Genomic DNA, 23,185 nt, shown 5'->3' with positions numbered 1-23,185 from the left:
TTACAGAACAATTAATTTACCCGATCTTTCCTTCCAGACATAATGTTAAAAATCATGTTCTTATAATTTTAATTATGACAATTTATAAGTGCTAATAATTTAATTTTTTAATTTAATAAAATTCATTATTGATTTTGACAAGTTAAAATAATCGTAAAGCAGCATAATCGATTGAATAACTGCTGAAAAAGAATACATACATATATTTATAAATTGGTAATATATAAATGAAAAAAATCCAAGAATTAGTTTAGCGCCAAATATTACCTGAAATAAAGCACTGCCAAAATTTTATTACAGAACGATTAATTTACCCGATCTTTCCTTCCAGACATAACGTTAAAAATCATATTCTTATAATTTTAATTATGACAATTTATATGTGATAATAATTTAATTTTTTAATTTAATAAAATTCATTATTGATTTTGTTAAGTTAAAATAATCGTAAGCAGCATGATCGATTGAATAACTGCTGGAAAAAATACATACATATATTTATAAATTGATAATATATAAATAAAAAAAATCCAACAATTAGTTTAGCGCCAAACGGTCAATATTTTTTTTCAGATATTAAGAAAAAAATATATTGTATTCAGAATAAGCATAAAGATCAACTTATTATTTAGTAGAATTACCTTACCGTATCTTCCTATTAAAGTAAGAGAAAAACAGCAAGCTGAAAAAAGGTTTGTACAACAATATGCATGTTTATTATCTGAAAGTTTTACATCTCTAGGATGCCATTGCATAGCGTCTTCCGTCATCGGCGATTCGAACGATGTAACAACCTACGATAGTCGCAAATTCCTCTTACGAGAGAGCGTCTTTCATTTAATTATTTATTTAATAAAGTACCGTCGAATCGCGAGCGGCCAACCCTTTACAAATATAATATCTGTATATAATATATGAATCTCGGACATAAAAGAACGCATATATCGAGGGATCACAACCGCTCCTTTGACAATAATTAATTTTGCGTTTCTTTTGAGGGGATGGGGGAGAAACGCAGGGAGGAAAGAGATGGAAAGGACACCTTCCGTTTCGTCAACTCTGGATCCAATACGTAACAAATTCGCACTGCATTTTTCTCATACAATAAACAACTTCATCGAACGCTATTCGATAACGCTAAATAACAATCAAATAATGAATAACTATTGAATAAAATATATTATAATAATGTGAGAACCAATCGTGGTGTCACCACGAAAAGGCTCATTGCGTTTGATTGATCTCTGCTTCAGGGGGAGTTTTCAGTTTTGATGCACGGTCTTCGTAGTTTCCGGATCGTCTCCTTAATCATAATAGTTCGCACGACACAATCTCATTAATCAGTCTGTATTTAATTGTCGACAAATGCGCTTTATCGATACCTCATAAATTTTGACGTACACATCACTTTGGTTATATTCATGAACATTTTGCCAATAGCAAATATTAAACAATAAATCTCTTAAAAACACCATTGTGCATTATTAGGGAAAGATATCCTCGCTGTGAATACAACCTCGTCACTACTATTTTTAATCGGTAGCTGCTTCCATAGAGGATTGCAAATTTTCTTCTTCGTACATAACATTTTTAAGATTCCTGCCTGTATATAATTCGTAATACAATATTTCCACAATTTTCCTGTAATATATTTTTCCGGCAGATGTAACTTCTGCTAGATAAACGATCGCAGGCAATAATACAATGACGCTTATAGAACAAAAGCACAGCGCAAGGATGAATCCAACATTAAAACACTTAAATAATCAATGAAAAAAAAAAAGAACACAAAAAGCTAGATAAACATATGCTACTTTAAATAAATGCACCAAACGCGACTTAATGCGATTTGCTATCGCACGTTTTCCTGTTCAAAAAATTAGTGAGTTTTATATCTTACGTCTAGAACACATAAAAAGAGTAAACATGTGTAACAAATGCAAAATTTTAATTCATCAAAATCACGCAGGTTGACCTGTAAAACCATCACCAAGAGGTTCGCGCAACTTGAAATAAATCTTTACAATATAAGCGAAATAAATCTTCCATAAATGAAATAATAATAACATCCGTGAGAGTAAAAAGCTGAGATTCTGTATCTAAATCGTGTTTCTCTTCATATGACATGTCCTCATTTTTCTTTTCTTTACGATCCCCCCTCCTTCTGGTATCCTTCGAATAAAGGCGTAATCATTAGCATTTATTCTAAAAATACTTGTTCTCTGTGTTTCTCTCCGGATTCATCGCCCGAGAATAAACAACCTAATTCGTCTACGACATATCTCTGGAACGTGCAGTCACTACCACGCCCGGAATACTGCACATGACAACACAATTAAATTCATTTAAGAGAAAAAATAAATGGTCAAAAAAAATATATATATGTGTGTATATATATTTATATGTATCTATCTATATACACGCGCAACAGTTCTCATGAAACGATGACATTTAAATTATCTGCTAAAGCAATGATAAAAATACTATTAAAAATAAAAATAATATTAATAATAACAGCGAGTCTCATAATTACACTCAACATCAACAGTAGAAGCAATAAATACAAATGAGAATGATAAAATGCTTTTTAAAGAGTACTAGCTTTAACGAGGGATCACTTCTTTTATGGAAGATACCATAATTGCCGCAAAAATTCTGAAAGCGATCCTTCATCAGATACGATGATAATCAAAACTTGATTCACCACGGATCGTTTATATTTCTTATATCGTTAAAATGCAATTGAGGGAGAGGTAAATCTTACATTTTTTTTTTAGGTTTATCTGATTAGATTATTTCTGTATCTCGACGTCTTCGTGCTGAAACACATGAAAATCAAAGGCTAGATCAGATACATAGCATCCAAAGCACTCGATGTCTGATCGACAAGCGCGTCGGCTAAAAAGCATTAAGAATTTTCACAAGCCGATGTGTCAGAGTGAATGAATCCATTAATCTTTGCCCCGTAAACCACGTTCATTTAAATCACGTCCGCCCCCGGAGTGCGTGTACATGTGTTGGAAACGTCGCGTGCTAAATATTACATTTAACTCATCGGTGAATCATTGCGCGAACTTAAACATACATCGAGTAATGTCCTACAATTCGCTTCCTTCCGTTCTCCTTTCGTTTCTTTCTTTTTTTTCTGTTTTTTTTTTCGCTTTTTCTGTTTAACTGATAATCGTGGGAAATAGACTCGTAATAATGCACATAAGTGGTCAGCTAGTATGATTAAGTAAGCTTTGACAAGCATAAAGCAGATTTACCTAGCATGATAGCCTCCATTAAAGATAATCGCGTTTGTTGCTGTGCAGGTTCGGTTGAAGGCTGTCATTTCTTTTTCGCTGGATTCCTTTGTGGTGTAGATGGTCTACCTGCTTGACCCGTGTTCATTCCTCCATATTGGTATTTTGCCTTTTTCTCTGATGGTTTCAAGATCTGCAAAAAAATGCGAGAAATGGCGCAATAAACTTGGAATACTACATTAATGCCATTAAGAAGAAAAAAAGAAAACTGTCAATCACCTGAAAACTGCACATCAACGTTTCATCAACGCTCATCATTCCGCCGGCATTATCGAATTCGCCGCAGTAGTTTGGGGCTGAGAAAAGTGTGACAAGTTGTCGCTTGGCAAAGAATTCATAGCCATCTTCTACCACTTGATGCGCCCTGCATATGAGATCCATATCGTGACGATTCAGGAACTTCGACACAACATCTGGACCGAATGTAAACGAGACGCCTCTATCATTTTCGCCCCAACCCTGAAACATAACGTGAGCATACGGTTAAAATAATTCTTTTTATATTAATCTAAAATAGATGCGTTGAGATTTGCTTTTGCATAAAAACATCTCACCTGAACATCTTTATCAGGATCGGACCATAAGAGATCACAGAGGAGACCGGTATCAGGTACATCAGTTGGACGCATGATTCTTCTGATCTGCTCCATTCCCTAAAAAAAGATGTATAAGAAGAAATATTTATCCACTCTAATTTACGTTTCTTTTATAAAGAAACAAAAGATTTCTCTAATCACCTGCAGATCAGGACTGAGCCCGCCATGACAACAGAAAATTTTCTCGTCAATGATCGCGGCGATCGGCAAGCAGTTAAAGCAGTCTGTAAAGGTCTTCCAAAGTTTGATGTTATATCGTCGCTTACACTCGTCGTAAAAGCCATATATCCTGTTTATGCTCGCGCACTCGTGATTGCCGCGCAATAGAAAGAAGTTCTCCGGATACTTGATTTTGTATGCCAATAACAGGCATATCGTCTCTAAGGACTGCTTCCCCCGGTCAACATAATCGCCTAGGAATAGGTAATTTGCCTCGGGCGGAAAGCCGCCATACTCGAAGAGTCGCAGCAGGTCAGTGTATTGGCCGTGTATGTCGCCACAAATTTTAAGCGGCGCCTCTAACTCCAACAGGATCGGCTGTTGCAGGAAAATCTCCCGCGACTTCAGACAGAGGCCACGCACCTCGGCCTCCGTCATGACAACGGTCTTGCCCGGTCGACATCCTCTGACTGTGTACCCAGAAATGTTAGCGGTTAATCACGTAATTTTATTCAACATCACAAAACGATCCTTCATTAGTGCGATAAATTTGTCTCCGTTACACATATTTTTGTTCGAAATAATAATAGTAAAATAAATAAAAGTGCCATATATAGAAAATATGTTACATTTATCGTCGATACATATTTACAGCTGATTTCAATTTCCTCTTAAAGGCATTTTACATCGAAATAAGAGTCTATCTTTAACGTAAGAACAGGCGATCTATCTCTGGAAAAAAAATCAATAATGCCATTGTCACATATAATTAGCGCCATACTTATACCGCATTACTTATACCGTTACGCGTGTATTGCTTCTGGAATTACTCGAGCGCGATACGCCAATAATACATCATTATCCCGTCAATTTACCCCGTGAGTCTCTATTGAGACTCGTGAGACTCGTCGTCTTTGAGAATACCCGTTTTGCCTTCAACTGACTCACCGTAACGTCGTTACGCACGATTATGTAATTCTTTGATTCGCGTCGAGTATAAAACAATAGAAAAACACGGCCGACTATTGTATCGACATTCTTGTTACTTATACCGGTGCTGTTGAATCGATAATGACGCCTAACAAGATATATAGTTCTCGCTTCTATCCATCGCACTAACGAAGGATGGTCGTGCTTGTTCTTACAGATACACCGAGCATAACTCTACTTTGGGGCATGGAAGATGATTAAGTTCTGCCGGTATTAGCCGTCTCAATAAACAGGGGTGATACACGATTACAGATTACGGTGAGGCCAGATCATCTTTGCCTATTCTCGAGCACTTTGCACATGGGTACAATCACGGTACTTCCGGCGTGGTCTACGGTGGTATCGCATCGATTATAATAGCGTCAAAGGCGTGAAATTACTGATAAGCTCGTTGGATAATGGATATATAAATGTGTCGGGAGTGCGAGGCTCTCTCGACGAGAGAGAAAGGAAGAGAAAGGGAGCTATTTTCGACATGGGTTATACGATTCAACATAACGAAAACTTTGAGTACCACTCTAATATGGATTCTAAATCCTAACTGGATCTGTAGCTCTGGATGATTTAATTTGCTTCGCGTTTCCTAATTTCTATCCTAATTCAATTTCGCACGATCACAATGCCACGTAGAATAAATGCATCAGTGAATACACAGATGTATGCACGTTTCTGAGACCGTATAAAATAACACAACTGTATTTTAACGGAATTGATCATTAAGGCAATTATAAATTAAAGCGATTATTTGTTGCAAGAGAAGACAATCAACCCGTTTAAAGTTTTATCTAAATGTAAATATCTGATTTTATAAATCAATTTATAAATCAACATTAAAAATGTTAGTAATTATATCTGAAGTGTGAAATAACTTAATTTGGTAAAAAGGAGTTGAATATTTACACATATATTCGTAGACAAATTCACTAGCGCATTTAGTCTTAACACTTCATAAAGGTGCCGAATCTTTAGATGACGTCACTCGACATTCAAAGCGTTAATAAGCGGCGAAGGCAAAGGGAACAGGTGATTTAACCGACATCCAGTGCAGATCATCTCTCTGTATGACGCTATGGATGTGTCGTCGGATTGTTATTTATAGACATAAAAGGGAATTCACGGTGCGGCTGAACTAGTCTGATACTGGCTATCGGAAAACTGCATATTAGCAAGGTCACGGCGACTATAGCGCGAAGATGTAAAGATTCCATTACCCCGAAGAGAAACTATTGTCACTTTGCTGTTATATAGCGGGTATATTCCCGGCGAAACGCTGAAAATGTCACTTTGCACCGTGGAGCCATCGGATGCTTAAAATAAGTGCTTAAAATAAGCTGAAATAAAAACAGATTTCTTCAGAGATCTAAGACCACTTGGTGCCACGATACATGAACATTTGATCGCGTACGATGGCTCTTGCTAATAATTTACGAATTTATGTGAAAATTTAATTAAAAGAAAATCTCGATATTTATATACGAGTATAATAATTATTTTTAAAACGGATCTACTAACATTTTTTTAATTGGAAGATTTCTTTATCGCTTTCTCAGCTTTCTTTTCACAACGTAAAATTTAATACTATTTGTATGAATAAATTTGCATGATCCTATAGAGAAAATGCATGGAGAGAGTATATGATAAATCAGAAATAACTTGTCCCTGAAGAGGTTAAAAATAATTGTAAGGTCTCGTTAACGATGACTTTGGAGTGCAAACTTTATGTCTCTGTTTCAGGGACACGCGGCGTAAATGCACTTATCAGTGCAGTAAATTTTCATCGTTAATTGTGTCGTTATCAGCATATTTCAAATGTGACAATTCCAGAATTCAGAATTTAAAAACTTAATAATAATAATAATAATAATAATAAATGAAAAAATCACGGATTTGATAAAATTATTTTTACAAATCACGCATGCGCTTAAGATGAACTTCACCATGAAAGACTAAGAATTTAAAATAATTTGTCCCTGAAGTAGTTAAAAATAATTTATTGTCGCATTGAACTGAAGTTTCATGAGTAGAGTTGATATTAATGAAAGCTCAGGAAAATGTTCTTTAAAGTTAATTAATAATAACTAATTTCAAACTGAGTAAACAGAGAAATGATATGTAATTACAATGTAATATAACTTCCTTCCTTACCTTATATAATATAATTTCATAAGGAACGTTAACGTTAAATATATGCAGTTATTAAAAAATTTTTGCCTGAAGTGCGCGTGATTTTATATGTACTTTCAGAAAAACTAATTATACAGACACGAGATATGAAAGTTTATTTTATGCTAGAAATTTATCAGATATTACAATTTTTTAGGGAAAACTCGAGTAAAAATGAAAACTCTTACGAATGATGCAATTCCATCAAAAGTATGCTTTTAATTTGTAGCATAAAATTAACTCTCAATATCTTGAATGCCTAATTAATTTCTGTAACTATATATAAGCTTATTTTTCGTTTATTTAATATTATTTCCTCACAATTGTATCATTTTTTACACATTTTCAAATTTAAGTAAAAACAATAAAGGTAGAGATAAGGAAGAAAATTGCGCTTTGTTACAATATTATTTATGTAAATACATCTTTCAATTTGATCTTGTTTGTAACAGGCCAATGAATTTTTCCAGTTTGAACACAAGTTTTATAAAAATGTATCACTGGCAAGGGTTATCGTTTTTAATCGAATTTTTCCTTAAAAATGATAATATTTTGTGAATTAACAGCATAAAATAAACTCTCAATATCTTTTGTCTGGACAATTAATTTGATGATTGTACTTTTGCAAAAATTTTCAATCATAAATGCATTAACTCAAACATAAAAACTGATTGAGATACTAGATACGTTATATTAAGTGTTAATCTAAACGATAATGGCTTTATATCGTAAAACAATTGATGTGCACTCTATAGATAATGATAAATTGTGTCGATAAGATATCTCTTTCGATCAAAATGATTGAGCTGACAAAACCTGCAACTATACGTACTGCATCTATACGGATAATTCAAAATTATGATTTTCGGATAGTTAATAATTTAAAAATTTTGCATTTTGAGGCTGGGGCAGAAAAGAGGAAGATAGGAATATTATATTCGAATAATAGTGCGAAAAGGAAATATAATTGAAGCACGTGCACTTTGCTATAAATACATCTATTATACCAAGCGTGCTCTAACATTTAAGCTAACATCTTCAGCCAATGTTGCTCTCGATTTTTGCGTAGATAAAGCATTTCAAACGAGAAGGCTACGAGTGCGAAGGGGGAGAAAGTGAAAAATCCTAAACGATCGGCTAAGTGCATCGATAGATCCAGAAATAACTTCGAGTGGTTCGAGAAGCATTTGTGTGGATACTTATATTCCAAATAAGATTACAGATATTTGTCTTTAAGTAAGAGAGTGTAGCTATCGTGTCTTCGTGTCTAAGGGAGGTTCAATAGGATCGACGACCGAAGAGCAAGCGAAAGATCACATTTACGCGTGCAGGGTCAGTTTTCCTTTACTTGGAAAATAAATAAAAAAAGAAAAAACAAGAGAGGAAAAAGAAGGAGCAAGCACGCGACAACGAGAGGCAACGGCCCGTAATTTGTAGCGCGCGGTTTAACGCTAAACGTGGCTACCTGAATGTCACTTGTACGGTCTATCAATTATATCATCCTCTTTACGAAGATAACTTTTAGAACGCTACGACCGTTGTTTTTGCGAGAACTTTAATATTATTTCAGCTTTAAACGCACACCGTCTAAACAGGAATATAAATTGCTTTCCACTTACAACAAGTGGCCTCCTAGAGTCAACTCTGCTTTCCATTTAATTTGTGTCAACGTGTGTCGGTGAATCAAGTTCAATCATCTTGATTCCGCCTGACTTCGATATTGAACGTTTCGCGGTAGAGACAAAAAAATAGATACGGATCAATTTTCACTTATCAAATTACATATAAGCGGGACCTTTATACGTAGAGAAACTAAATGTTATACATCTAATATAATTTTCATAAAATTAAATAGAAGAGCCGAGAAACGATGATAGCAGAAGATCTTAGTATTTAATATTTCTTGTAATTTTATATGCATTTTTTTAGTTCCTCAATCTGCGCCCAATTACTTTCAGATCTAAAATGCAGTTCTTAAATTAAACCAGAATAACAAAAAATATTACAATATTAAATTGATAATCAATTTAATAATACTGATGCTATAATAAGCATCTCTTATACCAATGTTAATAAGCCTTGAGTAGAGTACTACAAAAAATTTATTGCGAAAAATATTATTTTAATCAGGATATGAATCTTTATATTTCTATACTCTTATGTTCCATAACGAGCATCTTAATCAGTTTGATCATTCAGAAGTAATATTTATCATATAATAACTGATAATCTTAGGAAAAGACGCGCGGTTTGAAAACTACATGGAAAGAACAGTTTTGCTGAAGTACTTAAAAATTGAATTAGATTTGAAAGTAATTACATTAGTTCAAATTATTATGAAAGATGAAGGAAGTATGATAAAAAATGCTGCAAAAAAGTTTTGACACTCTAGCAGCCAATTTGAACATACTACATCATTTCAATGATTCAACAAAAATTATTTTCAGATCTAAGCATATCTAGCTAAATTTTTAGACGTTTCAAGAAAACGGTTTTTCCTGTAATAATATAAAATCACATAAGAAACATTATACATATCATGGTTTTACTTCAATTAAAATTATAAACTAACTCATCGTTATGTTTATTCAACGAATTGTACTGCTATTATAAAATTTATTTCTGAATTGCTCGAAACATTATATTGAATGGATATCATTTCTTCCTCAATTTGTATGTTATATATCTGCTTTTGTCATTTATCATTTTGCAACTATAAAATCCAGTTGACTCAAGTTAGCACAAATCCATTAAAAAAAAAAAGTTGCATAGAGAACGAAAAGCAAATGTAGATCAAAGGCAAGAGTGACGGCGCTTTTACAGCTATAATCGTGGATTTCCCAACTCTTATCACCAAATGCAATTGTTATATTTGAATAGCCACGTTTAGAGATAATGCACGCGACGCCAAGTAAGCGCGTGTTTACATGCCAGGCTGTGGGACGATAATGGAATACAAAAGTCAGGAAAGCTGACTAAACGGACGCAGGAATTCTACGACGTGAAGGAAGTTTGTCGTTTTCTGTTGTTGCTGTGACGGTAGTAGTAGTGATGTTGGTAGTGGTGGTGGTGGTGGTGGTGATGTTGTTGATGGTAGTGGCAGTGGTTATTGTTGTGTAGTAGCTGCGTACCGACAAAGTCCGACGAGAAAATATCTTTTAGCTTGGCTTTCTTCTGAACCTGGTCTTTCTGCGTGTGGTATACTTTACCGCACAAGGGGGTTCCCGCATTCGCGTAGCATGAGAGAGAGAACAAACAAAAAGAGAGAGATTTGTTTCTTTTTTTTGCTGTGACGAAGAAAGAGGGATAAAAGATCGTGATCACGCGGTGGTTAGCGCGGCGCAGGGTCAGGGAGGATGGGGGGGGGTGATGCGGTGGCAGTTTGCGCGAAGAGAGGGGAGAGGATAGGTTCTTTAAGTCACGAGAGAGATAGATAGAGATATATCGCGGAGTGAGAAAAACGAACGCGACCAAACAGTGAAATAGAGAGAGAGAGAGAGAGAGAGAGAGGAACAGAGAGAGGAATGGCAAGAGGACAGAGATAGGAAAATAGACACAGCAAACGCGGAACGAAAGGAAGGAGGAAAAGAGGGACGACAAACGGTCCCATAAACTTCTTTTTTTTCCACTCGATTTATGTATCGCGACGACGATGACCGCGACAGTTCGGCGAATGCGCGGGCGAGATCGATATTCTCTTCGCGCGTCTTTTACTCCGATCGACACGGGAAAGTCGCACGGATCTGAGTCGGAGCACACCGCGTCACGGCTCCCGCGCGTTACGCGCCCTCGGAGAGCAAGGAGGAAAGAGAAAGAGAAAGAGAGAGAGAGAGAGAGAGAGAGAGAGAGAGAGAGAAAGAAAGAGATCGAAGGGGCCGCGCAACGCGAATCCGGACCCGCTCCGGAATCCGTCGTGCGACTACCGCGAGAACAGGCGAGAACGAGAGCCTGAGCAAAAGCATTTGGCGAACATTGCATTTGACGCGCGCGCGAATCGGCTGCAATCGCGACAAGTTGGAACGCTCGATTGGACTTTTGCGTCGCGTCGCGTCGCGTCCGTACCCGGCTGCGCCGCAATGAATCGGAGTCGACCCGCGCGTTCGGACGACACGCGTTCGCGCGTGCGACACGGCCACGGGGAAAGCGCGGACGACATCGTACACGCGTTGTCTCTCGCGCGTCGGCCGTTCCATCGCAATCACATACCTTCCAACAATCTCTGTATCAGGTTGTCGATATTCAAGTCGACATCCGCCATTTTTTCCTGCCACTGACTGACTCCGATGTTCGCGGACTGGCTCGTACTCGCCTGGCGCGCGCATTTGCACCGCCGCGACGCAAAACGCAACACCGGCGCGTCCTAATACGTATGCGTGCCGTTATCGACTGTAGGTTTTCGCCCGGGGCGAACGACGAACGCCTTTTCGCGTCAAACGTCGACGAGAGACTCGATCACTCGCTACGCTACGCTTCGCGAGGTGGTCGCCGGATATCTGATAGAAATGATAGAATCCGTTGTAGGGACACCTATGTGTGCCGCTCGCTGATTGGCTGTTAGCGAGGCTCGGATAAGAGGATTGGTCGTTCCTAGCTATCGAACGAGGACTGATTACCGGAACTATCGAGCAAACGGATTGGTCTTCCGATACAACTCTCAAGCTTTCAAATTTATATCTACGGAACATTTTATTGTTTCAATTTTTTAAATAATTATAAATCATTAATGTCTATTTTCATCAACACACATTATCTTTGGTTTCAGTTTAATTTACTTTTTATCTTTCTTTAGTTTTAAGAATTAGAAAAAGATAAAAAGTTAAATTGAGATCAAAGTTAATCTACATTGGTGGAAATGGGCACAAATCTCAGAAAGCCGTGTGGTTTATAATTAATTAAAACTGGAGATCTAATTCGTTAGTTTAGTTTACCTAAAATCTCGGTCGTATTCGTCATAAATCATTTTTTAATTGTTATAATCTTTGTTTTGCAATAGTCTATACCTTTGTCATTGTAATAAAATTATGATTTATTAGCTAATTATAATTTACTGGCTGAATGATCAGGCTATGCCGTTTTAAATGGATTATATAATAGCTTTGTGAAATAAATGGATTTAAACAGCACCGCTATGAGATATTAAATAAAATATTCTGCATAAAAGTAAATACGTCTGTTAAAATACAAATAAATTTGCAAAATAATTACTGGTGATTTAACCGTATTTTCGATGATAGTCCGGTGACGGATCTGTGTAGTCTTGTTGAAGACTGAAGAGCTCGGTATTATTTTTTTGCAAATATTGCAGAAAATCATGAAAATGCGACAGCAACAGCTGTATACTCATCTCGTCTAAAGGCGTGTAAGAGAGCATACCCCCGAGTCGTACTGCAAAGTTAAAATTGTTATTTAAATATGTTTAAAGCAGTCTCCAAACGATCAATAATATTGTACAATATCTTTTTAGTCGATTCAAAACATACACAATATAGCCTCTAGGTTGTTAATAATATTGTACAGCAGTATTGAGTGTCAGGAATTGTTTAAAAATATCAAATGTTTGATCATCATGTTTTATGAAAAACACGCTTTACCGAACAATCTGAGGAGATGGAACGCCCCATACAATTGACTTGGCAACGCTTCCGGATTGTCATTCATTATTTGTATAAACTGCGGCCGTTCCCATTTATATAGCAGTTGAAGGCCCAATGTAGTATTGAAATATTCACGAATACCTTTCGTTACTTCCAACGTGCTTTCTCTAAACCAAAATTAAACATGTGTATACATTTGCAAAATGTGATTTAACACAATGAAGGAATCACCGACTTTCACTCGCAGTATACCTAACATCGTTAGATTTCCCAGATGATTTTGCCTCTACATAATCGTCTAAAATTTTGTCGACTGTATTTTGTACAGGTAACGCAGGTAATTTGTGATGCTTCAATATTATTTCGGATTCGTCTATCAGCACAAATTTCAATTCTTCAGGTAACTTGATCTTAACTTCTACTTTAGTGAAATATTCCTCAGTTTCGCCGGATGGCTCTAGCCGACTAAAAGGGAGTAATTTCTTACAATAGATTGTAATATATAAATGCATCAAAACATTACTATGTAACAACATTAATATGTAACAAACCTTCGTTTCTTACGCGGCGGTTCAGACACGGACTCATGAGAAGATGAAGGTGTTACTGTGCTACTCGTACTCTTGTTAAAACGACTTGTACTCTTGTCAGCAACAGGAGTGCTCGACCTACTGTCAGTATCTTTCTCCCTGCCCCCTTCACTTCTTCGTCCTTGTGTTTTAGTCGTTGAATTTCCCTTTTTGTTCTTTTGAGCAGACTGCTGATTTGAATGTGCTCTCTGCACTTCTTTTTGTTTTTGTACATTTGCTTCATTATACTTGAGCACTCTGTTCTCGGGAACCCATTCATCCCAGCTAGTTTTACAAAATATAGTATATAGTTTAGTTTTAATAAGTTGTAAAAATGTAAAATTGATTGAGCATATATTTTAATTCATTATATAAATAAATCTTCTATTTAAGAAAAGTAATATAATTAAAATTCTATATAAAAATGTGAATTAGAGAACAAGATTTCTTATACTATATTGTTTTTAAACTTCAAAATTTTTTTTCTTATAGACTTGTTATATTTAATGTTGCTATAAATGCTTATTTTCATGAAGATACATTGCTTTATAAAAATAAAACGATATATATATCGCATATACAGAAATCTTACTTTTTATTCCAGCCAGCATAGTGAATGAAATATTTGACTTGTTTCTCTTTACCAATAGAGGACTTTAAACACTTTGCTTCATAGATTAGAGGTCCATGAAAGCACAGAACCTTTTCCCCTAAAAATATAAACGTAATTGATTCATTCGCACGTAATTAAAGAAGAGACGAAAGAAAATTCGTTAATTAGCGTCTGCTGCAAAATCTAAAGACGTCTTGAAATTTACCTTCTTGAAATTTACATTTCGGCGGCATTCTCGTATTTCTCGTACACTTATTGAGCTATTTTATTTTGTCAATTAGGTAATAAATTGAACGATAAACAACGGGGGAAACTTTCATACAATATATTTATAAAATAACATTCACTTTTCGACCGTCAGACGCTTTGATGGTTATGTCCACTATTCCGTAAGGTCCACAATTTTTCGAGACGCCATACGCCATCTCTACAACGTGAACATACATTACGACGCCAACGTACAATATACATACAGTCGGTCAATACCTCGGAAAGCACATCAATCGCGTCTGTTGGCATACCTGGCGAAGGGATGAGTGCCGAGCGCGCGTACACGAACTTTAAACTTTTCCTATCCCAACGACTTATGCGCGATTTATTGAGTCGCAATTTATGCGAGCGTAATCAGGTCGAGACACAGATACCGAAATATGGGAGCGAATAAACAACAGATACTCGTACAAATAAATTGACTCATATCGTTCGTTGATCGTTCCGTCCAGCTCCGTCTCGTAGTCTCAACCGCCGCTTTCGAAGATTCAAGATCCTCCTCCTCCTCTCGATTCATACTTGGCACAAACGCGCGACACTTGGTTCGTTTTCGACACCCCCGATAATCACGTCCGTCGAAAAGTCGAGATACGGGATACGGAGCAACGGAGAAGACGCGATTGAACGCGCGACGTGACTTCGTGCCATCCCGACCGATCATTGTCGTCTAAGCGACACGAAAGATCCAAGATTCTTCTCACGACGATTTGTCTTGATTCACAGTTGGCATGAACGCGCGAGCCTTCGTTTTCGGAATTTTCGAAACCCTCCTAGCTAGTGCTCACGTTTATCGGAAACTCGGAATAAGAGGCAACGGAGAAGCTGCGAAACACGATTGAACGCGACACGACTTCGCATCATGCATTCGATACGACGGATGTCGATGTACGAAGGCGGCCACTTCACTTTCGGTAGTCCACGACACTCCCGAAACACTCGCTCGCATCAAACACTCGTATAGGATGACGAGTTGAAATGCGTTGCGACGCACCGTGACCTTTCGCTCCCTAACCGACCGACTGCTGGCACTGCGTAGCGGCGTGACGTATGACTCACGTGACTGGCGCCTGCGCGCCGCTGCTACGCAGTGCCAGCAGTCGGTCGGTACGTCGCTTAGGGAAGACGGGGGCAGACGGGGGAAGTCGTGGAGCGTCGCAGCGCATTTAAATGAAGCCGCTACCAATCACAAACGTTCCGCAGTTCCGCCATTCCGCATCTCATGTGTGCGTACCCTAACTAGAAGAAACTAGTTACAAACTTTGAAATATGAATCTCTTTCGATGATTTTTAGAACGCTGCTGACGTCCAACAGAGAATTTTACTTTCGCACGTGGTGGTAAATTTCGAGATCCGGTAACCCTGTACCCTCTCCCATTCCTCTCAATTCCTCTGCGGGTACGTTTCCTCCAACACGTACTACAAATTTTGGCTGTCGAGCAAACATTGAGCTAATTCGACCTCTAGACGTGGCTCAAGGTACATTTTTTAACAGAATATTCGATATGGAACCGATTCTCCCTCGATTCCCGCTTACTAACGTATTAACTGGCTAATTGCGAAAAATACGAGTTCACAAATGCGCGTGAACTCGTCGATCGATACTCCACATGGGTAGATCAGGGCGAGCTATAACATACGAATGTACCTCGCCAAAGTTTCGAGAAAAAATCAGTTTGTCCTAACAATCAGTCTTAAATCTAATGATATTATCAATCTTTTGGTTTTTTCGATTAAAAGTGAGTGAATACATACATGTATACGATGAAAGTTTTATTTTTTTTGAAAATATCTTGCTTGGTGATTTTATAATAAATCTCTGATGATTTTATAGCCAAGTTATATTGATAAATAGAATAGAAATTCAAATAGTTTTTTTTTATTGTTATCTCATTTTATGAAATTATCGGATTGAACAGAATATAGTGAAATTGTAAGGTAAACATATAATTAAAGATTTTTAAAGATTATTATTTAGAATGTCTTTGTTTATGCAAGCAAAATATTAAATGTATTAACAAGATTTATTTAAGTGAGTGTAAATACTCAGTTATCAGATTTCAATTAAATGATTTATTCTTAATAATTTGTTGCTTTATTTTGTGACTATCTTATTATGCACTAATACACCCGTTTAGGCTTGATTGATATCTGGATTCTTCATTGCAGGAGCATTTTATGCCTCAGAATGTCCACGTTCCTTGGGTTTATCAAGGAGATACCTGGCATCTCAGTGGATCGTTTTGATGGAAAAAACAAATACTCCTCTGCGTATTTTCTTAGCCATTGTCATACTGATCATATGCAAGGCCTGAGCCAAACATTTTTTGAAGATTTAAAGCAGTATAACAAGTTCCTTTATTGCAGTCGTATTAGTAAAGTTTTCTTAGATGCTAGATATTATGGAATAGAAACCTGTGTAAAAGACATTGATATCGATGAGAGAGTCCTTATTGAATACAAAAACAATGGTTACAATACAAATCTTTTTGTAACGTGTATTTCTGCTGGACATTGTCCTGGCTCTGTAATGTTTCTTTTTGAAAAAATGGATAAATTAATATTATATACTGGAGATTTTAGAATTAATCCAAGAGATTACAAGAAAATAGTATCACTGCATTATTGCAATGATTTCAATACATTTCCAAAAAAGTTTGCTAAAATGTACTTAGATACAACATTTTTAGATTATAATTTCATTGTTTTCCCAACAAGAAAAGAAAGTATTAATAAAATGGGTCATGTTGTGAAAGAGTGGCTAGAGGAAAGCCCAAGGAATGTTGTGGTTCTGGAATGTTCCGCTTTATATGGCTCTGAGTTTTTATACATGGAGTTGTCAAAAGCTTTAAATTTATCTATTCACGTTAAGAATACCGTATACGAGAGCTATTGTCGTATCCCAGACTTGGCACGTCACATTACAAATAATCCACTAGCTACGCGTATACATGCATGTATGAAGAAATTGGACCGTTCAGGTCTGGAATGCCGTGCCGATATCCTTGATAAGAATATACTAACTATTGTACCATCCGTACAAAAATGGAGGGGAAGAGATACGAGTGTCGTTGGAGAGTGGGATCGTGACAGGGAGAGGACGTTCAATGTATGCTATTCCACGCATGCCTCTTTCGACGAACTTAAGAAATTTATACAATATTTTAAGCCAGAGGAAATATATCCTTGCGTGTGTCCAGAAAATTTAGAACGTACAATATCTCATTTGCTAAGTCAAATTAGAAGTACATATTAATAAAGCTAAAAAAGAAAGGAACGATGCAGTTGAAAATTGTGAAAAATATATGTTAAGTTCTTAAGTGCAAAATTATAAATAAACCACTGAAATATTTCATAAGTATTCCAACATAAAATATATATAACATAATAATAATGAGTTTAACTTTAAAAGTACTTTTGTACTTGATTTTTTGAATAGTTTTAATTCTCTCTTAACAATTGTATCAATCTTATAATTATATACTATTAACAGATACATTATTGTTATATTATTCTTCAGATAAGAGTTTGTATTTTTATATAATAAAATGTAATGAAATGTTTTATTTATTAATGATGTTCTTATTGTTAAACTGATTCTCGAGTGTAGTGTGAAGAGGCTGTAACTCGGAGAATCACGCAAATTGAACCCTATTTTTTTATATTGTTTCTCTTATCTTATTTGCAGAAGTTCATAGCATTTTTGCTTCATAAAATAAAGTATTGAAAAGATGTCAACTACTACAGTGCCAATTGGTGTAATGAATAAAGAAAAAATATGGTTTGACAAACCATGCTACGATAGAGCAGAACGAAATTATTATGAGAAGAAAGCCAAGGTAAGAAATTGTTATTATTGCCGTGATTATCCACTGCTCAATAAATAAAAAGAATTGTCGGCAGGGAATGGGATAGAGTAAAAATGTTTAAACATATAGATCATTGGGTAAATCGTTTGTCTTCAATAACCATGAATTTTAAGTAACATGAAGATCGTTTTTTTTTTTTTAATTCATATCCTTTGAAAAAGTACATTCATAATTCACCAAGTGGATTCACTAATCATAGCATCCATAGCTAGTGCGCATTTGTCATTCTCTTGTGTTTGTGTATGCATCATGTTTGTGTTATTGTATAACTTACTAACATTTCTAACACAATGCACATACGCGGGAATATCTGGTGATAACAAAATTGTGCTCCCTTTGCTCTCTTTTTTTCTTCATACTTCTCGAGGTGTCGCGGTAGAAATTTTATTCAATGAGAAATGGAATAAAATTCTTTCTCAGTGTGATATCTCAAATTTGCTTCTACCTTTTTAAGGTAAATTGATAAAATATTGTATTGCATCTTTTGATCAATCACGTTGCTCTCATATCTCTTGATCAATAATTCAAGCATATATATAATATTTGATGCTTATATACTAACATATTTAAACACTGTACATGATTACATAAACGTGTTTAATTATAATACGTGTCGAGCAGTAGTTATACGTATCGGTTGCACAAAAGAAATGATTAGTTTTTGCTTTTTGCGTTATTTGGAAGACGTTTGATCTATACTTGCATAGCTTGGAACATGTTTCAAGGTGGTGTCTCGTAAGATTGCGGAAAGCTGCACGCTTAAGTCTGACAATTCTATAACTGATAAGTGCCAAGTTGTAATTAATATTAGTTCATTGAAATCTAAGGCTGAAAAATCTAAAGACAACAAGCTAACTCATGAATCGAACATGAAACGTTCCAAATGCCGAGCAAGAAACGCAAAAGTCAATAAAGATGCCGCGGATGTATGTAATATGCAAAATAAAGAAAATACAAAGACAAGTGAAAAATTCGATAGTGTAAAGGATAATGCAAAAGAGAAGGAAAATACTTCTCCGAATGAGAAAGCGAAAAAGTATAACGCGAAAGAGGCTAAAGAGAAAAGGAACAAGGAAGATACGAGAAATAAAAATAGGGGAAGTGAAGAAAATAATGCCGGGGGAAATAAAGAAACTGCAGTGCCATTCGTGAGGAATAAAGAACAATTGCCCGATCAGGTATATGCGCCAATGCAATCTGTGGGTTACTGTTCAGTGTGTCTCGATACTATATATATAGACAAATTGTATTTTTAGTTAATTACGTTATATTAATTACGTAATAATTTTATTTCATTATACACGTAGAAAAGCGCGTCTGTTAATTTTGCAATTAAAAGAATGGCATCTGTTTCTTTGTTCCATTTTGTTTTCATCTTGTATCAAAAGCTTTATTGTAATAATATGCGCATTTCTGCCTGCTAAAATATGCATACCATAAATATGCATGTATCATTACTAATGATGCATGCAATCACACGTTCTTAGTTATTTAAATAATAAAAAGAATCACTTATTGTGTACTCAGCTAAATTTAAACATTTTAATTTGATGATAATCTAGATATTTTAATTTGATAATAAACTATCATAAACAATTCAAACACTTTCGTTGATAGATTTAATTTGAAAATTTATTTTTTTAAATATTCTTTTGTTCCTTTTCTAACGTTGTTAATTCTTTAAGTGCTTGCTTAATAGAAGTTACATCAATTGTTTAAAAATGTGTAGAAATATTTCAATTTTGCTTTTCTGTGTGTAGATAATTTTTTTTTTTTATATATTTGTCTTCAACGAGTTTTCATTTTATGTTTATTCATAAGTAATAATAAGTTTTCTGCATGTCTTTCTCTATAAAAATATGTGCTAATAAAAACATGCTTATTTTAATTATTTATAAATACTGTCAATTTTTGTAGTATACTGCCGCATTTTTTAATTTAAAAAAAAAATAGTATTATTCGACTTCTTAATATTTTTGCTACAATATGCGCAATATGTCTATCTCCACGTGTGTGCTAACTTATCCAGAAATGTGTGTGACAATTTTAAAATGTTATTGTATCTTTTATTTATATTTTTCGTAAAAATAAAAATGTATGTCTTCTTATGATGAAATTAATAATTAATACTTTTATTATGAAGTAAACTTACTTATATCAATACTGTTATTACAAATCACATTATTGTATTTTTATTAAAAGAAATATTTAGAGAAACAATATTTTACTGTATAAATACATACATATTATTTTTATGTCTAAATGTTTAATTGAAATTTTGTTTCTTTAATGCATTAATATGAACATTACTGGAGATATGACATGTAGTTATTTCGAATAATCAATCTGGGTATGAGCTTATTTTTAATCTCGGTGGATGCAGGAAGCTCAACCGCCACTTCGTTCATTCTTGCCTCCTGGAAGTTTGGCTGATGAGGTTGCGAAGGCTCGGCAGCATATTAAACAATCCTTACAGTGTGTGAGTACTATACTCTCTTTGCTCGCGCCCTTTATACAACATAATTTTCACACAATCTGCTTACTAATTTAACATTTCATATTATTTAAATCTATTCTTGCATCGCCTTTCATCGCTTCTTAAGCATTTTAAGATAAATTTAATATAAAACTAATGTCGCGAATGAAAAATGAATGCCAAATAAAAAAGGATTTTACGTTTGTGAAATAATTATTAAATATGCCTTATTCATATAAAAGTGTCTGTATATTGATATAATAAATTATTCACATTACTAATACAATAATGTATTAAGTAACGTATAAGAAATTTATATTTTATTGAATGTTACAATTTCCATAAGTCTGGATACAATAATTAAATTTATTCCATTATTTATTTTATTTTAATTGTACTATAGCAAAAAGTTTAATTTTTAGAATGTAAATCTTATTTTTCAGATGGATGATATTGCAAATATCGCAAATCACGATGTTACACCTCGTATTGTCAAACTTGAAAAAGAAAATCAGGATCTGAAGAGAAGTACGTATATTACATTATATAATTATAATTACAAGTATTATGGAAATTAGTTTAATATTAATATTAATTTCTCTACTATATTAAAATGTTCTGTCTAAAAACAAGATATTGGTATATAATAAATAAATATAATAAATAAATAAAAGTTTAAGTAATAATTTAATGTTTATTATATTTGTTTTTCTATTACATTATTTATTATATATTTTTATTATATTTATTTTTATTTATTTTTATTTTATTACATATAATATGTAATTATATATGACATTTAAAATAATTTGAACATAAATTATTATAAATATATCTGAGTCTTGGCTGTTATATACTTTTTTTAAATTATTATCATTTTAAAACATTATGTAAATATAAACATATATTGATCAAAAATACATATGAAGTAAAATAATAAAAAAAATCGTATCAAACTAATGATTTCTCTCTAGAGAGTATCAGAGATCATAATCTTAAAGATAAATGATAATGGCAAGTATAATTTTGAAAGAATATTAAAACTTGAAAATCTTTTTGAATAGTTATTCAGGACCTAAGGAATACCACTGACAAATTGACAAAACGTGTGATAACTTTGGAAGAACATGTAGAAAGCCTTGAGACACGCATGCCTTACATAGCAATTTGTCCTGCGAAACCTGAAGAACCAAAGCAAGAGCAGAAGCAGAGCAAAGAAAAAAATGATGAGGACGACGAAGATGTTGATCTGTTTGGTTCCGATTCAGAGGCAAGTGAGCAAAGATAGTAGAAAATGATATTAATTAATCTCTTTGTCTAAGGCGAATGTTTAATTTCTTATGATATAGAAGTAGCTAAACACTACACACTGATATTCTTAAATTAACACGAATGTTAAGCTATATGAATTTGTATTTATGTAAAATTATTACTTTTATTATTTGACATACACCAGATATTCCCATAATACTGATTCATCCAATATATTAGCACTTTTTCACATTCATATAATCCAATATGTAATGTACTGTCCCTTCGCGAACTATAAGGTCCATCTCTTTTAATAAATTCGATGAAAATTCTTACTGTATTTGATTTGATAGGGAGAGGATGCAGAGGCTGCCAAGATTAGAGAAGAACGACTTGCCGCATATGCTGCCAAGAAGTCTAAAAGTATGTAATATAATTCAACTTATCTAAAATATGTTATCATTAATCAACTTGTATCTTGCAGAACCAGCCTTAATAGCTAAATCAAACATCATCCTGGATGTGAAACCATGGGATGATGAAACAGACATGAAAGAGATGGAAAAGGCGGTGCGGAAGATCGAGACTGATGGTCTTCTTTGGGGTGCTTGTAAGTTTTTGTTACATCTTTCTATAACAGATGTTTTTAACATCTTTCCGTTTTTAATATCATATATTATAAATTCTTATGATTAAGGCTACTTTTTCTTTCGTCTAGCTAAACTTGTACCACTCGCTTTTGGAATTCACAAGCTACAGATATCGTGCGTCGTGGAAGATGAAAAAGTGTCAATAGATTGGTTAACGGAACAGATTCAGGAACTCGAAGATTATGTACAAAGCGTCGACATTGCGGCTTTCAACAAAGTGTAAAAAAACTAGAGCCAAATTTATAAAAAGTGCGTGATGGTATAGTCGAAAATAAGCATGGGTCTATGTGCCATTTCTGCATTCCATTAGCAGTATCTACAATCGAAAACTATTCACATGTGCGTTTTTCCACATTAAGAGTCAAAAGATACAGATATTCTAAAACTATTTGATGTTATTACAATGGCTATCTAAAAGCTTATAAAATATGGAAAACTGATTCAACAGTAAATTTAGCAGATTGAACAGATTTAGATCAAATTGATCAAAGGTATCTATTGTTAATCTCTGCGACATTGTAAATGTCAAAATTAGACTTTCTCTATCTTTTACATATATATATATATATTTCTTTGCAGCAGATTGTTTTCGCTAAAAGTCAAGTTACCTCTTATCATTTTATATTCTCATATTGTTATTATCTTAAATAAAAAACATTTGGCCAATGCACTACATGCATCTA

General features: G+C 34.5%; 3 protein-coding genes across 11 annotated transcripts; 2 read left to right on the top strand and 1 right to left on the bottom strand.

The window, feature by feature from the left end:
• Positions 1-693: 693 nt before the first annotated feature.
• LOC105202177 (serine/threonine-protein phosphatase PP1-beta catalytic subunit) lies at positions 694-14,416 on the bottom strand. 7 transcript variants are annotated; one of them, XR_005575129.1, is made up of 8 exons: positions 14,195-14,416; positions 13,969-14,086; positions 13,359-13,661; positions 13,060-13,272; positions 12,805-12,974; positions 12,419-12,598; positions 10,345-10,416; positions 5,235-5,381 (listed from the first exon to the last, which is right to left on the bottom strand). XR_005575129.1 is itself a non-coding variant. In XM_026134317.2 (7 exons), the coding sequence occupies exons 1-6, from the start codon at positions 14,220-14,222 to the stop codon at positions 12,426-12,428; spliced, it is 1,005 nt and encodes a 334-aa protein (XP_025990102.1). In that variant the 5' UTR covers positions 14,223-14,416; the 3' UTR covers positions 4,317-4,530; positions 12,419-12,425. The 7 variants fall into 7 exon arrangements, 5 of the variants coding, with proteins under 5 accessions (XP_039307216.1, XP_011168874.1, XP_039307218.1 ...); XR_005575128.1 differs by lacking the exons at positions 5,235-5,381; positions 12,419-12,598; positions 12,805-12,974; ... (2 more) ...; positions 13,969-14,086; positions 14,195-14,416 and adding exons at positions 694-2,819; positions 3,267-3,438; positions 3,525-3,764; ... (1 more) ...; positions 4,043-4,530; positions 11,420-11,713 and having other exon boundaries at positions 10,345-10,437; XM_026134317.2 differs by lacking the exons at positions 5,235-5,381; positions 10,345-10,416 and adding an exon at positions 4,317-4,530.
• Positions 14,417-15,587: 1,171 nt separating this feature from the next.
• On the top strand, positions 15,588-23,172 carry LOC105202206 (probable elongation factor 1-delta). Of its 3 annotated transcripts, none has more exons than XM_011170613.3 (9): positions 15,588-15,735; positions 17,945-18,095; positions 18,953-19,303; positions 20,509-20,604; positions 21,045-21,129; positions 21,666-21,871; positions 22,206-22,275; positions 22,337-22,462; positions 22,571-23,172. In XM_011170613.3, the coding sequence occupies exons 2-9, from the start codon at positions 17,988-17,990 to the stop codon at positions 22,723-22,725; spliced, it is 1,197 nt and encodes a 398-aa protein (XP_011168915.1). In that variant the 5' UTR covers positions 15,588-15,735; positions 17,945-17,987; the 3' UTR covers positions 22,726-23,172. The 3 variants fall into 3 exon arrangements, with proteins under 3 accessions (XP_011168915.1, XP_011168906.2, XP_011168931.1); XM_011170604.3 differs by having other exon boundaries at positions 18,851-19,303; XM_011170629.3 differs by lacking the exon at positions 18,953-19,303 and having other exon boundaries at positions 15,589-15,735.
• LOC113002623 (protein artemis) lies at positions 15,742-17,826 on the top strand. Its single transcript, XM_026134352.2, has 2 exons — positions 15,742-15,995; positions 16,426-17,826. Exon 2 carries the CDS (start codon positions 16,445-16,447, stop codon positions 17,510-17,512), a length of 1,068 nt encoding a protein of 355 aa, XP_025990137.1. The 5' UTR covers positions 15,742-15,995; positions 16,426-16,444; the 3' UTR covers positions 17,513-17,826.
• Positions 23,173-23,185: the final 13 nt, after the last annotated feature.

The sequence above is a fragment of the Solenopsis invicta genome, chromosome 6, assembly GCF_016802725.1.
Source record: "Solenopsis invicta isolate M01_SB chromosome 6, UNIL_Sinv_3.0, whole genome shotgun sequence".
Taxonomy (NCBI): domain Eukaryota; kingdom Metazoa; phylum Arthropoda; class Insecta; order Hymenoptera; family Formicidae; genus Solenopsis; species Solenopsis invicta.
Note: the sequence above shows the minus strand (reverse complement) of the source record. Positions and strands in the feature narration are given on the sequence as shown.

Coding starts and splice junctions, on each gene's coding strand:
- LOC105202177 (XM_039451282.1), bottom strand. CDS start 11,471: ATGGCGGATGTCGACTTGAATATCGACAACCTGATACAGAGATTGTTG. Junction 3,959..4,042: donor GGCTCAGTCCTGATCTGCAG/GTGATTAGAGAA, acceptor ATCTTTTTTTAG/GGAATGGAGCAGATCAGAAG. Junction 3,765..3,859: donor ATCCTGATAAAGATGTTCAG/GTGAGATGTTTT, acceptor GTTATGTTTCAG/GGTTGGGGCGAAAATGATAG.
- LOC113002623 (XM_026134352.2), top strand. CDS start 16,445: ATGTCCACGTTCCTTGGGTTTATCAAGGAGATACCTGGCATCTCAGTG.
- LOC105202206 (XM_011170604.3), top strand. CDS start 17,988: ATGTCAACTACTACAGTGCCAATTGGTGTAATGAATAAAGAAAAAATA. Junction 18,096..18,850: donor ATTATGAGAAGAAAGCCAAG/GTAAGAAATTGT, acceptor ACATGTTTCAAG/GTGGTGTCTCGTAAGATTGC. Junction 20,605..21,044: donor TTAAACAATCCTTACAGTGT/GTGAGTACTATA, acceptor CTTATTTTTCAG/ATGGATGATATTGCAAATAT.